The sequence below is a fragment of the Panthera onca genome, chromosome B3 (assembly GCF_046562875.1).
Source record: "Panthera onca isolate mPanOnc1 chromosome B3, mPanOnc1 haplotype 2, whole genome shotgun sequence".
NCBI lineage: Eukaryota > Metazoa > Chordata > Mammalia > Carnivora > Felidae > Panthera > Panthera onca.
The window spans coordinates 59,903,856-59,919,904 of NC_138344.1; the positions used below are offsets into that span (position 1 = coordinate 59,903,856).

General features: G+C 45.7%; 2 protein-coding genes across 2 annotated transcripts in view; one reads left to right on the forward strand and one right to left on the reverse strand.

The window, feature by feature from the left end:
* CCNDBP1 (cyclin D1 binding protein 1) overlaps nt 1-16,049 on the reverse strand; it is a 78,267-nt gene that overhangs the window by 13,717 nt on the left and 48,501 nt on the right. The window contains exons 14-15 of the transcript XR_009606045.3: nt 7,277-7,339; nt 2,812-2,909 (exon numbers count right to left, since the gene is read on the reverse strand). The gene's annotated coding sequence lies outside the window, so the exon portion shown is untranslated. The remainder of the gene's footprint in view (nt 1-2,811; nt 2,910-7,276; nt 7,340-16,049) is intronic.
* TGM5 (transglutaminase 5) overlaps nt 1-16,049 on the forward strand; it is a 31,084-nt gene that overhangs the window by 9,468 nt on the left and 5,567 nt on the right. Inside the window, exons 4-9 of the mRNA XM_078447728.2 lie at nt 1,415-1,533; nt 3,995-4,123; nt 4,740-4,917; nt 13,687-13,825; nt 14,466-14,569; nt 14,675-14,914. Of these exons, the coding sequence (XP_078303854.1) occupies nt 1,415-1,533; nt 3,995-4,123; nt 4,740-4,917; nt 13,687-13,825; nt 14,466-14,569; nt 14,675-14,914 (909 nt within the window). The remainder of the gene's footprint in view (nt 1-1,414; nt 1,534-3,994; nt 4,124-4,739; nt 4,918-13,686; nt 13,826-14,465; nt 14,570-14,674; nt 14,915-16,049) is intronic.

Here is a 16,049-nt window from a genome sequence, read left to right on the forward strand (position 1 = left end):
GTATACACACACACACACACACACGTCCTGGCCTCCAAGACTGTGGGTTTCAGACTTGTACTTAGGCCTCTCCTGAACTGTGAGGAGGAAAGTAATCACTGTAGGGCCTTTTTTTTTTTTTTTTTTTTTTTTAAAGCTGTGCCCCATCTAGGTCCCAGAAGACTCAATATGGGGCTAGGGGTTGGTAGGCCCTGAAGACAGGTTCAGTGGCTACCCCATCACCATGTCCAAGATATTGGCTAGGGACCCCCACCCTGCAGTGCTGGCCACTGCTAGCCCCTGCTGTGAGGAGAATATGTGTGGTCTCAATCATGAACCTGCAGATCTGGTCACACTGGTGCAAGACCTCATTAAAATGGATCTTCTCTAGGAGTCTGACTCTACCAGAGTCCATGCAGGCTGAGTCTGAGGCTGCCTCTGAGGAATTGAGGAGAGTACTTTTACCTACAAGTTAGGTGGGCCTTCCAGATTGTTCTAGGACACTGCAAAGAGGACACTTACTCCCATGGCATTTATTTGTTCATTCTCAACTTAAAAAAAATTTTTTTTATATCGTGAAAGCAATATGTACTCATTCCAAAAAATCTAGAGAATACCAACAGGCAAAAAGAAAAAAAAATTACTATCAACATCTTTTAGAATAGTCTTCAAAATCCTTGGTATAAATATGTTTTAAACAAATGTCAATTCATGCTGTAACATTATTATGTAACCCATTTAAAACTTAACATATCACGTGTAGATTTCGATGCCTATATGTACAATTTTGTAATCTTACATTAATCGTGTATGTACAGAATTCTGTGGTGGACATGGCTATTTAACAAGCTCCCAGAACCAGGCACTTAGGTTGTTTCCAGCTTTTCAGTGTTACAAACAGTACTCAAATAAACAGCTTAGCATCCAAATCTGTGTGTACTTCCTAAATGCTGTCCTTAGGTTAAATTCCTATAAAAGGCATGAGAAGGTTAATGCCAACCCCTAAATTCTGGTTTGCTCTTTTCCAGTCAGGTTTAGTTGAATGTAGCAGAAAAATCATGGAATATGGTGACATATGGACTCTGTTCAAACTTCACTCTGTGTTTACATGTGATTTGGACAAGTTACTTATCACTCTGAGCCTGTTCCCTCTACCCTTAATTAGATCAGGATGTAAATGTGCTTTGAAAACCAAGAAATTCCACTGAAGGTAAATTTTCACTATTCAACCTCATGTTCGTATTGAACCTGCTGCTGGTGCTGAGGGATTGTAGAAGGTGGGTCTCTCCAAGAAACCTCCTCTTCTGCATTTTGGTGACACCCAGTGCCATCCCCAGAGCTCAGTTTCCATAGGACTTTGCCTTCTGGGGATGGGAATGAGGTAGGAAGGGAATGATAACTTTTTTGCTTTGTGTCCTGCCACTTTGATTCCTAGGGGATTCTGTCTACTTGGACAGTGAGCCCCAGAGGCAGGAGTATGTCGTGAATGATTACGGCTTCATTTACCAAGGGAACAAGAATTGGATCCGCCCATGTCCCTGGAACTATGGACAGGTGAGTCTCAGCCCTATTCATAGCCCATCCAGGCCCTGGGCTTGTGGGAAGTGGGGAGCAGGAGCAAGGTGGGAGGGTTCTTCTCATGCAGGGCTCACCCAGAATGGACAAATGGTAACATCAAAGTGTGAGATGACACTCCAGGGAGCTAAATGAGTCGGAGGATATTCTTTGCTGATCATGTCTGATTTGAACATCAGGATCTAAGGGGGAAGGACAGCTAAAGGCACCCACCAGGGAGTTCTATTGACCATGATGATGAGGACAAAGGGACAATAATGAGGATGGCCATGGCAGTGCCTGGTTGTTGTTTGTTAAACTGTTTCCAGTTGGGCCCCATTTGCCTCTCTCACTTCATCTTCATTATCTAGACCACAGACCCTAGAATCAGTTCCGTCACACTGAGGAAACTTGTCCCTGAACATCTCAGCCAAAAGCAATGTTAATGAGCAGTGATGTACTTCCTTCCCGGTTACTATTGCATCTCTCTCTGTCTCAAAAATAAATAAACATTAAAAAAATTAAAAATGGGTACTTAGAACACAAAGGGCATGCTAAGCACCATCACCAGAGTGGTGTATGTTCCTCCATGTTTTGTTTCTTCTGCATATTCTAAAACGTGATTGTATTTGTAAAAATGGCATCATATTAATCGGAATGTGTTGCAACTCCTGCCTTATTGCAAGGCCTGCCTCCCACATAAAGCTCAGCCTACAACAGGTGCTCCAGGAAGTCCAGGGCCAGGCCAGGGAAGAGGGTTCTTAAGACTGGGATCCGGCACCACAACACTGTTGGAGGAAGAAGACTAGTCTTGGCTGCTGGATGGCTGTTGGCTTGGAAATCTTAGGAGCCTTTGTGGAGCCTTGTGTCTGTTTGATATGAGTCCCTCTCCTGGACTTGCCCAAATAGAACTCCAACACATGTGGCCTCAGGCACAGCCTAGGCCTCCTGAGGTGGCTATTTTCAAGACGAGATGTGGCAGCCTCAACTGGTGCCAACTGACCTCCCCAACCCCTCACTCAGCACGGGCAAATGAGGATCCAGAGAGGCCCTGTAGACAGGAACCTACCATCATCTGTGAGCAACAGAAGTGAGAAATTGCTTTTTTTTGAGCCCTGGCTCCTTCCCTTTCTTCCTGTCTCTTATTCAGTGAACTTACATTGAATGCCTGCTGAATATCAGGCAGAGTACAAGATGTTAGGGATATGAAAATGAATTGAATGCTGTCCCTGAGCTCATAGTATAGTGGGGACTCGGTCACATAAGCAGGTTACTTACCATGCAGTGGGATATGCAAAGACTGAGATGGGCACAGGATGTTCTGAGAGCCCGGAGGAGGAGCACTTGGTTGGGAATGGAGTCATCGGGGAAGCTTCCTAGAAAAGGAGATGCTTGAACTGAGTTAGCCAAGTGAGGAAAGGTGGGGAAGCATGAGCAAAAACACAAAGGTGAGAAACAGTTTGGTCTGCTGCAAGGGTTACAAGGAATCTGGTAATGCTGGAGCAAAATGATGAAGCAGGAGGAATTGAGACATGAGGCTGGAGAGGTACAAGGGGCCATATCAGGGAGGGTCTTATGTGGCTGTTAGGGGAGGTTAGAGTTTTGATTCTGAAGGTCTAGAGGCCTCTGAACATTTTAAAGCAGAAAAGTGAACTGATTAAACTCTCCCCTGGGGAAGATAGGTCAGAGAAAGTTCCTAAATCCTGTTTATTGTCCAGTGGGAATATTACATGGGGATAAATGCATTCATTTACTCTCATTCAACCAAGATGCATGGAGTCCTTACTATGTGCTGGGCACTATGCCAGGTCTGGGGCATACAGTTACAAGGACAGCTGGAGACAGACAGAGTATATGCTCAGGCAAGCAAGACAGAGCTTGGCTCCATCATTATAACTGACGTTAAACCAGGCTCAGGCTCAGGGAAGGCCTCAGATAAAATGTCATTCACACCAAGCCCGAAGGACAAGTCAGCCTGCTTTGGGTGGGAAGCTTCCATAACTCACACACTATTAGTCATTCCAGAGCATGACTGAGTCACAGGTACCATGGCTAGTTCGTGCCAGTACCTCAACAGTAGCTGCCAATGGTGAGTTGGGGTAGCAAGTGCAGGTAGAAGATGAGGCAACGTGGTTTTAGCAAGAACATCCCATAGGCTCCAGGAGTGAGAGGAGAAGAGGGAGAAACTGACTTTTTAGCCAGTCAGACTCATTGGAAAGAACCCCAGCGATTTGATTTGTAGGACATACAAACTGGGTGAGTTGTGACACCAGAGCTCAGAGATCCTGCACCTGCTTAGGAGGCAGTTTATGTCTGTGCTACTGGACACAGTTACCTTACAAATGGGATCGTATTCCGCAAACCACTCCATTGGAGAGTTGGGTGGGATGGGTCATGAATTTCTTGTCATATCTACATGTGCCAATCATGGGAGCCTTGCTTCTCTGCATCTCCCTTATAGTTTGAAGAGAATATCATAGACATCTGCCTGGAGCTACTAGACAAGAGTCTGAACTTCCAGATTGATCCAGCTACAGACTGTGCCCTGCGGGGAAGCCCCGTCTACATCAGCAGAGTGGTGTGTGCCATGGTGAGATTGGGTCTGGCTCTGCCCACCCGGGGTATGTCTAGGGAGGGAGGAAGCTGTGTGTGTTGGGGGATGCCCCCTGACAGTTGTCTCCTGCAATGGGGGTGGGGTGAAGAGTTGAGAGCAGGGACCCTCTGGCAAAGCCAGTTTGGATGAGGCTAATGAAAAAATATGGGTAACAGGTTTTCTCAGCTGAATTCCGAAATAGCTGGGTGTGGGTCATTACCTTCATTAATTCCAAATTAATGTTTCAGGAAAGGCTGAGTATAACTTCGGTTTAGGAACTGATCTTGTTTTTTTGTTTTTTTTTTTTTTTTTTGTTTTTGTTTTTTCGAAATTTCCTTTGCTCTGAGGTATTTTTAAGAGCTCTTGGAGCCAACCTCTAGCTTTGCAGGGGGTAGTAGAAATAGAATGATCAACTAATTAACAGTAGAGACAAGTCAGAATGGCCAGTTTCCTACCCTCACCACTTCCCTAGCAGGTCTGGAAATTCCCAGGTAAAACCAGTTCGAAGAGTCCTTTGTGTCTCAGGCCCACAGACCTTGCAAAGCAGCCCACACATCGCATCTTGCTGAGCAAAAGAATGCTTCTAATGGTTCTATATATGGTTTCTCTTCAGATCAACAGCAACGATGACAATGGGGTGCTTAATGGAAACTGGAGTGAGAGTTATTTAGATGGCATCAACCCTGCAGAGTGGACCGGCAGTGTGGCCATCCTGAAACAGTGGCATGCCACAGGCTGCCAGCCAGTGCGCTACGGGCAGTGCTGGGTCTTTGCTGCCATCATGTGCACAGGTAGGGAGTGGAAAGGGCCACATGGAGAGAACAAGTAATGTACTGGCTCATGTCTTAGACCTCTGAACCATTCTTGTCCCAGTCTTGCACAGTTCCCACTAGAGGAATGTTTGGAAGGAAGCCCCTCTGTAAAAATGTCTTCTCACTGACCCCGGCTTCATGTATCTGGAGTTATTTCAGAGGATGGTTCTGAGGCAGAAATTAAACACTTTCCTGTCCTTTCTCTTCCTCTGAGTTTGGACAACCTAGGAGCCTGGCTGGAAATTGTTTGGTCCAAGATAGGAATGAGATGAAAGGCCAAGTATTTAGAAAACTTACAAACTGATTAGTGCCCTTTCTGAGCACAGAGCGTGGTCTTGACATGGGAGGGAAATGTATATCGGAGTGGTGGTATGGGCCATGGGGCCAGGGAAAGATGGCAGTCGACATAAAATGACCTTGAATTTGGAGTTGTCTCATGCTCAGTAGGCCTGGAGGCCTGACTCAGGTCAGAGAGGTAGGGGATGGAAGAAAACAGGAGATCAGCTTTTTTCTGATAGGAAGTGGATGCTACACTAGAAGGAAAGCTAAAAAAATATGTATGGGAAAAAGAAGGCAAATGGAAGTTGATTTGCAGATAGCAGGAGGAGCAAGCAGAAGAAAGGGGTGGCTGTGAATCTTGAGGCAAGTGACACCTAGAAATGAGTCACATATAGAGACAGCAGGAGGAGGCCTTCTGCTTTACTCAGGGTCCAGCTTGCTATTGGCTCTCACCCTCACCCTGACCCCCATACCTAGGCTGCTCTCAGCCTCCAGGCATGCATATCTGTATACCTGACTTGGGTCACAGTCAGGAAGTTCTTATTCTTAGTTAGGGAAAGAGGCCAGTAGCAGCTTTCACTCACAGGAGTCTCTAGTCCATTCCAGGGAGACCAGATCTGGCACAGCTTCATGTTTATTGCAGACTCAGGCCTTTCATGTAGAAATTCCCTGTATGACAAAGCCTGGTGCAGTCTATGTGCTTGTATGTGCTGAGCCCATCTCTGGGCTCTTGGAGGAAGCCTAGAGACAGCCTGGCTGTTGAGCTGCCGAGGAGAGAGCACCAGAGCTCTGTCCAAGGGCACAAGGAGGTTTCTGTCAATACCCACAGAGGATGACTTCAAATAGGTTGGTGAGGAGCTCTTCCTCCTTTTCAAGTGCAGGGCCCCATCTTGAGTTGGAGGCTCTGATTGCCCAGGGACAAGAAACTAGGAATTCAACAGCTTTGATACCCAGAGCCACAGAGATATGGGTGACCTGGGATGTCTGAGTCATCCAGGGAGCAGGCACAGGACTGGTAGGCAGAGAACAGATCAGTCTTGTGCATGTTGGAGAGGGAACCTTCCTTTGTGCGGAAAAGCCTAAAGACTAATGGGCCAAGTGTGCATGTAGAGAGGGAGAGGACCAGGGTTTTGGGTGTGGTTGTCTGGAACTGGGCAATGAGAGGGGTGGAGCCAGTGAATGAAGATTGTGTAATGAGAGCAGACCAATTAAAATGTTTATGAGAATCATGGCCCCTTTGTGACCTGGGAAGCAAAGGGCTGAGCAAAGTGGGTCAAATGTGGCTTGATCCAACTATAGCTCAGGCAACAGCAGCTTTCCCCCAAAGGGCCACCATGATGTATATTAATAAGTATATCTGTTTGAAAACTCATTTATTTATCCAGCCACTTATTGAGTCCTTATTCTAAGCTAGGCACTGTGCTTTAAGTATTCTTAGATACAAAAATAGGTAAGACCCAACCTCTATCCTCCGCTAAAAGTTAAGGATTTATCAAATTCCTTAGCCCAACAGAGCTACCAAAGCACATTTATTAGTAATATTGTTTTTATTTCACAATCACTATAGCTGATGTGCATTGCAGACTTCTTTTGTGCCAGGCACTGTGCATTGGGGACTTCTTTTGTGCCAAGCACTGTGTTAAAATCTTGACAACCTAGAATAATAGTGAGGCATATGGACTCTGGAAGTAGACTGTTTTCAAATACCAACACTACCATCAAATGGCTGAGTAGCCTTGGGCAAGTCAGACTAGTGCCTCAGACTTACGATGGGAGAAAGTAACAGTACCTACTGAATAGGGTTATTGAAGGACTGTGGTATGTGGAATGTGCTAAGAATTAATAGTGCCTGGCTACAGTGAATGTTCAGTAAACATCAGCTAGGATCACCTCATTTGATACCCTCAAATGACTATATGGGGTAGGTTCTATCATCATCATCATCTCCACTTTGCAGATGGGGAAATGGAGCAGTAGAGCCAGTCTCACATCCAGGTCTGGTATGCTGTAACCACTAGGAGATACTAATACATACATATTGCTAGCAACTGCTACTTACCCAGCATCCTCTGCACTTCAGGCATATGCCGGGCACTTTTACTCTTTCTATCCTCACAACTGCCTGCAAAGTAGATATCATTACCATTATTTTACAGATGAGAAAACTGAGGCTTACAGTGAACAAGTGACTCTTGTCTGACACAGAAATGCATTCCCCCCCCCACCCCCGCAGCTCTGCCTCGCAGAATTGCCTTTTTAAATGCCAACATATTGATGTCAAGTTCCTAATGAAAAATCACCAAAAGGAAAACGTGCATGCATCAAATTTTGAACAGGATTTTTCTTTGACATTCAATTAATTGGCCGTTATTTGGGGAATTTCAGACAAATCTCTGGTCTACCTTTTCTGTACTTAGGGCTGGCCACCCACAGCTCTCAGTCATCAGGCTTTTCCTGTTCTGGCCATCCACTCTCTGCTACAAGGGACCTGGAGAGAGTTCCAGCAGCTCCCCTGCCATTTGTCAAGGTTCTAGGGCTGGTTCTTTTATATTCCAGTTGCTCTTTTATACTGTGGCTTTTTTTTCTGTGCTCCAGGGCAGACTAATCTTTTCACAGTCCCTCAGTACTATCCCTTCCCACTGCAGTTTACAGCGTCAGAGTGGGGATTCCCTTGGTCAACAAGTCCCCCTCTCTCTTGCCACTCTCTGTGTGGTCTATTTTTTGTTGTGCAGAAGCTTTCAGTCAGCCCTCAGTTCTTCTTCAAGAGGAATTGCTCTATAAATAGGTGTAGATTTGGTGTGTCTGTGGAGGAGATGAGTTCAGGGTCTTCCTACATTGCCATCTTGGACCAGAACTCCTGAATCGTACACTTTACAAGGGTTCTGGTATGTGAATTATATCTCAATTAAGTTGGTTTTTTGCCTTTTTTTTTTTTTTTTAAGGCAGTCATCCTGGGAATATGCCTGGTCTGTTCCTGCCCACAGCTGCATGGGTAGGGATAGGGTCAGCAGTGACTTGGAAGACATGAACATTGACTGTGAACAGGTCTATGGGACATAATCCCCTGCTCTATAAAGTAGAGAGGTGGCCCAGGAGACATGGGGGGAAGGATGGTGGGAAATGGTGTGGGAGATGAGGAGATTGTGTTGCTTAGAGCTAGGCCCTCCTCTCTTCACCCAAAACTACCCCATGAGTACATTTTGTATATTGGATCCCCACTTAACGCTTTACCTTGCATGTAGGGTCCTCTACTTAAAATTTTTTGAACACCCCTGGGCTACATGTCACCTAAGATTTCTTCTCACTCAGTTGTGTAGTGACCTCTATAAAGTACCTCGTTATCTTCATTTGAATACAACTCTTGTCCTCACTGTTTTCACTGAGCCCTTAGCTCTCAAAGAAGGAATCTCAGCCCCAGTCCTGGTGCATTTTGTTGCCTCAACCTTTCACTCAAACACAAATCTACTATTGTTCTCCATTGATTAATGAGACATCAAGGCTTGTGTGGAATGTTCCCTTACCAGGTTGTGGGTTAATATTTGGCCAGTACCTAGAAAAATGCCTGGCACATGGTTAATTTTACATAAATATTAGTTATTATAATTAGCCTGATACTGTTTTAATCTCAGCTTCTTGGGCTCCAGAGGTCTGACTGGATCTTGCTCACAAGGTGTTTCTAGTCATCCCCCAAAATTCAGTTCCCCATCATCTGTCTCACTTTTTTACTTTATTTCCTTCTTTCATTCCTTGGAGTGTTTAGGGTTAATTAATCATATTTCTCATTTCATGATATTTATCATAATAGGTCTGGTTCAGGCCCCTTTTTAAAAAATTAATTAACTAATCAATTAGTTTTTCCTCACTTTTGTCTTGCAACCCATTCCTATTCACCTTCCTCCATGATAGGGAAACATTTTGATGTATTTAATATGTAACATTGTCTCTGAATGTGTTCTTACCAAAAAAAAAAAAAAAAAAGTATATTGTTATAGTGCAATATTTTGTCCAATATCTATATGTTATATTTTTCATCTTTAGAAGTTCCACTGGATCTTCTTTCTATCTTCCATTTCTCTTCTTATGGTCATGTTTTCCTTTACCTCCTCTTGAGCATATTTATAATATTTAACATAGCTATTTTAAGGTCCTTGTCAGCTAATTCAATCTCTCTGTTATTTCTAGATCTAGTATATTGATTGACATTTGTCCTGGTTATGAGTCATATTTTTCTGCTTCTTTGCATGCCTGGTAATTTTTTTAGTGGACATTATTTTTTTAAAGCAGTTTTAGGATTCATTGTCATTGCAGACAAACAAGAACAGTTCTAATATGAACTTGTGAAGGCGTATCTGAAAAACCAAGACAATATAACCATCTTGGTTTAAGGAACAATTAGAAGCATGGGAGGAGAAGATACTTTTACCATTTGGAAGCTTGATGCTTCCGGGGAGAAATTAAAAGATGCTAAAAATCATCATATTTAAATGGAAACACTTCAACTCTATTAGCTGAAGTTTGACTGTATTCTTCAGTTTAAGCCATAGAAGTGTGGCAGCAAAGCTGATCAAGTGAATTTCAACAGATTTAACTCTAACTTTCCACTGATTTCTCTTTTAAAATTGGAGCCACATTTCCACATGGGGAGCTGGTGGGAGACAGGGGAGGAAAACGAACTGGTGAGAAGATTTCACAGCTAGTCCTGAAACAGACTCCATGTTTAATACACCATCAGGATGATGTCCATCACCAGTTAAAAGTGAAGCTGCACTCCTTGAGGACAGGAATGTCTTTCATTTTTGTGTATGCATCTAACCCATTGCCTGGTTAATCACAGGGGCTTGACATGAGCACTGGATGAGTGCTGAATGGCTGAGTGAAAAGACATAGTAATTCATGCTGGGAGTGTGGTGTGGTGTCATATACCTTGGGAACTCTGCAGGCCTTTCCAGATTCTGATATCTGGTCCACCTTTATCTAAGCATGACTGTGTGAGGGTTGCGTGCATGTGTGTACACACATACAAACACACACACTTCCCTTTTATGTAGTACTCAGTTCCCCCAAAATTATTAGTGAGTCACCTGAGTCTCATGTCAAACTGTGAGTCATTAGGACTGGTAGTCTGCAGAAACCTTATTCACAGGTTAAAGACAATACATGTCAACACAGATTTAATGAGCATCTACTTTGTACCCAGCACTGTGTTGGAAACAAAGAAATATCAAGAAAAGCATCTGATATAAATCCTAGTCTAGGGGGATTTGTAATCTGGCTGACAAGATAAAACAAATACAGGAGATCACAGAGAGCTCCATCCAGTGATAAAATATGCAGCACAGGTGACTGGATTAAGTGAGAGCATGAGAAGGGAAGTTAGTGTGGCATGAAGTAGTCAGTGAAAACTTGACAGAGGAAGGTGCATTGAGAATGAGTTGGTGCTGTGATGCCTAGTGAAGTTGCAGTGGTGTGGCTTGTAGCTAGAAGCATGGGGATGTTTTGAGATCAGAGAATGAGGGGCTTAAATCCTGCCCTGGCTCTCCTCTTTCTGCCATGTGACCTCAACCTCTCTACACTTCAGGTTTCTCCTCTTTAAAGTAGGGATAACCACAGGGTTTGGGAGATGAATAAATGAGATCATGCCCATGCAATGCTTGGCACCATGGCTGGCACTATGATGATGATGATAATGATGTCATCAACCGGCAAAGAAGATGGAGAAGACTGAAAGACAAGCTCAGTTGGGCATGTGTCTAGAAGCAGCGAGGTCTCCATAGAGGCTCAAGATTCAAGTTCAGGAGTTGTGGGCACAGAAGTAAGAGGTGAATCCACAAGACAAGATGAGCTATTGGTGGGAGGACAGAGCATGGAGGACAGAGGGAGCAAGACCCTGGGAAAAATATAGTGTATGACTTCATGCAAATCTGAGTGCTGTTAGCTCTCTTAGTGTGGTATGGAAGCAAGGCCTCACTCACTCCCCATGTGAGCAACCATTCTAGCCTCACCATGGCTTTACGGTGACAGGCTGTTGTCCTCCATGATGACAAAAGCGTGAGAACAGATCAATGCAAATCCATCACCACTCAAAGCTTATGCTCTACTGACAGTCAAGCTTGATACCTAAAGCATAGGGCGCAGTCATTATGAAAGTGCTGTGCAAAGTCAGAAATCATGAGAACAGGCAGAAGATTTGTGAGACACTCATTCAGCCATCTAGCAATGATGCACCATCAAGTTTCTGCAAAACAGGCCTGGCTCTGTGTTGTTAATGGTCATATAATGATAACGACGAATATCACACAATCCCTCTCAGGAAGGCAGACTCATAAACAAACCATCACAAGTCATGTGCTAAGTCACGTAAAGAACTTCAGAGTGCCATGGGCACAATGCCACGTGTTCAGGTGGAAAAGGTTCATCCAGCCTGGTTGAGCACAAGCTGATACCACCACTGACGGTTCATGTGGCTATTTGTGAATTCATCACTTGGTGTGAAGAATGGAGGCTTGTTTCCTGCTTTCCCTGCCCATCCCTCCTTGGCACCTTCTCTTATTATCAGAAGTGTTACCCACCCTCCTGACTGTAATCTTAGCACAGATGTGCTCACGCAATGCTCCTGAGTCACCTGAGTGCTCTTGCCTTATTCCTGTCCCATGTTCCTTTAGTGGCAGCTTTTCCAACCTCACCCTCCCCTCTGAGGCGGTCCTGTGTTACCTCCACCTACAACTCACTTGTCAGCTCTGCTCACTCCCTGCCCTCATTCCTTGGCCTTGCACAGAGCTGTGCCAAGGAGAGCTCCAGGTTCCCTTTTGGGATCCTCTCCCCCTCTTTCCGAGCTATATCCAGAGATGTCTCTACACCCTGACCTGGAGAGGCTTTGTGCAAATAATTGTTAACATAGGAAAATGCATGAAATGTCTAATAAGGGAAAAATACTAGAATGCTGAACTGTGTGCACAATACTGGGAGGTGGGCTCAGAATTGAGTACGAGCCCAGCAGTGAAATCGGGATTTGAGTGATAGGTCTGCCACTTCCTAGCCATTTGACGTTAGTCAAGGTTGCCAACTTTTCTTAGCCTCTGATTTTTTTAAAGTTTATTTATTTGTTTTGAGAGAGAGAGAGAGAGAGCATGCACACCTGTGAGGTGGGGAGGGGCATAGAGAGAGGGAGAGAGAGAATCTTCAGCAGGCTCAATCTTGAGATTGAGCAGGCAGAGAAACTGCCCCCAAGGAGGGGCTTGATCTCACGGTTTGTGAGATCATGACTTGAGCAGAAACCGAGAGCCAGACCCTTAACCAACTGAGCCACCCAGGTGACCCTCTTAGCCTCTGATTCTTTTTTTTTTTTTAATTTTTTTAACATTTATTTTTGAGAGACAGCAAGACAGAGCACAAATGGGGGAGGGGCAGAGGGGGGGTTACACAGAATCCGAAGTAGGTTCCAGGCTCTGAACTGTCAGCTCAGGGCCTGACATGGGGCTCAAACTCACAGACTGCGAGATCATGACCTGAGCCAAAGCCGGCCGCCCAACCAACTGAGCCACCCAGGTGCCCCTGATTCTTAATCTTTAAAATGAGGATAATAATGGTAGCTTCTGTGTAGAGTTGTCCTGAGGATAATATAGCAATATGCCTGGCTGATATTATTGAATTTTATTATTATCATCATCACCATCATCATCATTATTATTAAATGGGGTGGGCTGCCAATGCTGGACTTGAAGGGACAGGGTCCCCAGGACATCGGCAGTAGGGTGGGCTGGGGGATATTGCTATACTTAAAGAGTGCAGAATGGGGGAAATATGGCAAGGGACAAAGCACAGAAGTTGGCTGGCAGAGGGAAAGATGCCCTCTCAGGAATAAAAACAATGTAGTACCTCCTTTCTAGAATTTCTCTACTGGGTACAAACCTTCACTTTTCTAAGCTTTTGTTACACAGTTTCCTTCCTTTTCTGCCTTCCTTTGTGACACTTTCCTTTATAAGCTTCCAAGACAATACACCCATAGAAAAGGAGGAATCCAAGCCACAGACACTTTGTCTAAGTATCTGATGGTCTGAGCTGAAATTCTAGCATTTGGTTTGAAGATGGAGATTCACAGCCAAGAGATGAGCAAGACCAAGTTAGGCCACTGAGTAGTCCTGCTTGCAAAGTCAGGGACTCACAACTTGCTGGAGTTTCTGTCGGCCCTGGCAGTGCTTCTCTGAGCAACCAGAAGCCCAGCCTCTGCACAGTGTCTCTTCCATGAGCCCCGGAGAGGAGTTCAGGAAGGTGGGGAGAGAGGTTGGCAATATCATCAACCCAGTGCTCCAGACAGCTCCCCTGACTAGTCCTGCAGGTGCCAAAGAATGGTTTCCCTGGGCCCAGGGCCCTACATCCAGGAATCCATAGAATTCCTGAATCCACAGCCCACAGGAGTTTTGTTTTTGTTTGTTTGGTTGGTTTTTTTTTTTTTTTTTGCTCTTTCTGCAGTAATGAGGTGCCTGGGGATCCCCACCCGTGTGATCACCAACTTTGACTCTGGCCACGACACAGATGGAAACCTGATCATAGATGAGTATTATGACAGCACAGGCAGGATCTTGGAGAATAAGAAGAAGGACACTGTCTGGTGAGAGACCACCTCTCTGTCTCTTTCCAAGGCAAACTCCACCAGCAGATAGTGGGGCAGGACTGTGCCCACAAGCCTGCTATTCTCCCAGACCCGCCTCACTTTTACCAGTCCCAGGGCCCTGTATCCCCACCTCGAAGGCTGAGACATAGCTGAACACAAAAAAGATTCTGAGTTTAGAATCCTCACATCACAACAGCTTTCTGCCCTGGGTGAGATTTCCCTCTTTGCCATCTCCTTCATTTAATACTCAGCCTATAGCTCTGACTACAGGAGGGCCTGAAGCCCCACCTCCAGACACACCCATGTCTGCCCCTGTGACTCAGCAGCACACACAAGAAAGGCCATGAGGACCTTTGGGAGAGAGAGAGGGATATTTAACTTCAGTTAATTCCAGTTAATATAGAGTTAATACTCTCTATTCACAGAAGAAAGCTCTTTTCTGGGCAAGTCAAGGCTCACAGGAGGAAAAGCTGCCACTACTCACCCATAGAGTTTGAAGGCTTAGGGTGCATTAAATCTGTCTTTCTATTTAGCGGTCCATGTACCCATCGGCCCCTGCCTTGCTCTGGAAAGAACACAAGCACTACAAGCTCTCTCTTGCCTTCTTTGACACTGACTCCTCTGGCTTCTCCTTCAGGAATTTTCATGTGTGGAATGAGTGTTGGATGGCCCGAAAGGACCTCCCTCCCGGATATGGAGGCTGGCAGGTGCTGGATGCCACCCCTCAGGAGACGAGCAATGGTGAGGCTGTCCAGAAGAAAGGTGGAACCCACTCCCCAGAAACCGCCCTTACCCCTGCCTGACCCTGCAGCAATGACCCATCGTGGCTCTTCTGTTCTCCTTCAGGCCTCTACTGCTGTGGCCCTGCCTCTGTCAGAGCCATCAAAGAGGGAGAGGTGGATCTGAACTATGACACAGCCTTTGCCTTTTCCATGGTCAATGCTGACTGCATGTCCTGGCTTGTCTACGGAGGGAAGGAGCAGAAAATTCACCGGGACACGAATACTGTTGGCAATTTTATCAGCACCAAGAGCATTCAAAGTGATGAGCGAGATGATGTCACAGAGAACTACAAATACATAGAAGGTATGACTGAGTCAATCCCTGCCAGAGTCCAAGTCCTGTGGGCTCCTTCCTCCCCACCCCAGGGAACCTCCCAGCCAGCTGGGGTGGCCCTCTGGGGAACCAGAAGGCATCTGAGGGATATAACTCAGGTCCCCTTGTCTCCTCAGCCCTTCAGTTTTAAGGTCTCAGTTGAGATGTTCCCATTGCCTCACTTCCTTGTGCTCACCGCCACCCCACATCCCACAGGCCAGTGAGCAGCCTCCACAAGATGGTCACATGGACCTGTAGGGCCAGTAACAGGCATCCCACCAGTGTGGGATGCGAATCCCTCATGGCTGCCTTCTTGGAAAGTTACCCTCCTTCTGAAGATGGCAGGGGATCTGTAAACCCTATCATATTAGTTAATTTAATTAATTTCATGTAACATATTGATTAATTAACTTTTAGTGAGTGTTTGGAGGACAGTCCAGACCCCCAACCAACACCAAGGCCACATGTTTACTCCCACCCCCACCTGCTGCAGAGGACGGTTCTGAGAGGTGGGAGACCTGGCAGGGGCTTCTTACTCTAGTCAACAGGGACAAATAGACAGTTAAGGTAGTCAGGTGTGAACTAATTTCCAAAATTTGAGAAAGACCAAGCACTAGGTCCAACCCCCTGGGAGGCCAATCAAAAATACACAGTCCATGAAGGCCAGAAGCTAAGTGAGGAAGAAAAGCTAAGCAAAAGTGAATCAGGAAAGTGGGGGAGTGGCAGTTAGCTGAGCAGGTGCTAGGAGGGCTGGCCAGTAGGTATCTATGGTTTGTCTATGAGGGCCTTTGGGACCCACAGACAAGTTCCAGAGTCTGAGCATAGGAAGGGGTTACACAATGAGAGGCAAGCAATGAACACAGCTCAGCATGCTGTTCATCACCCCCTTCCCCTCCATCCACTCTGGGGCTATCTTGTTCTGGGTGCCAGAACAGATCCTGAGGCAAGGATTCAAGGACAAGTGGTTTATCTGTGAGGCCATCCAGGAACTCCTGGAAGGAAGGAGAGTGAGCAAGGGAGATAGGGGAAGGGAGGAAGCCAACACAGGGCACCTCGTCAAGCTGGTTAGCAGCACAGGCAGCTGGAGCTCAGCTGCTGCTGGGGAGCTCTGCGAGTGGGGTTGCCA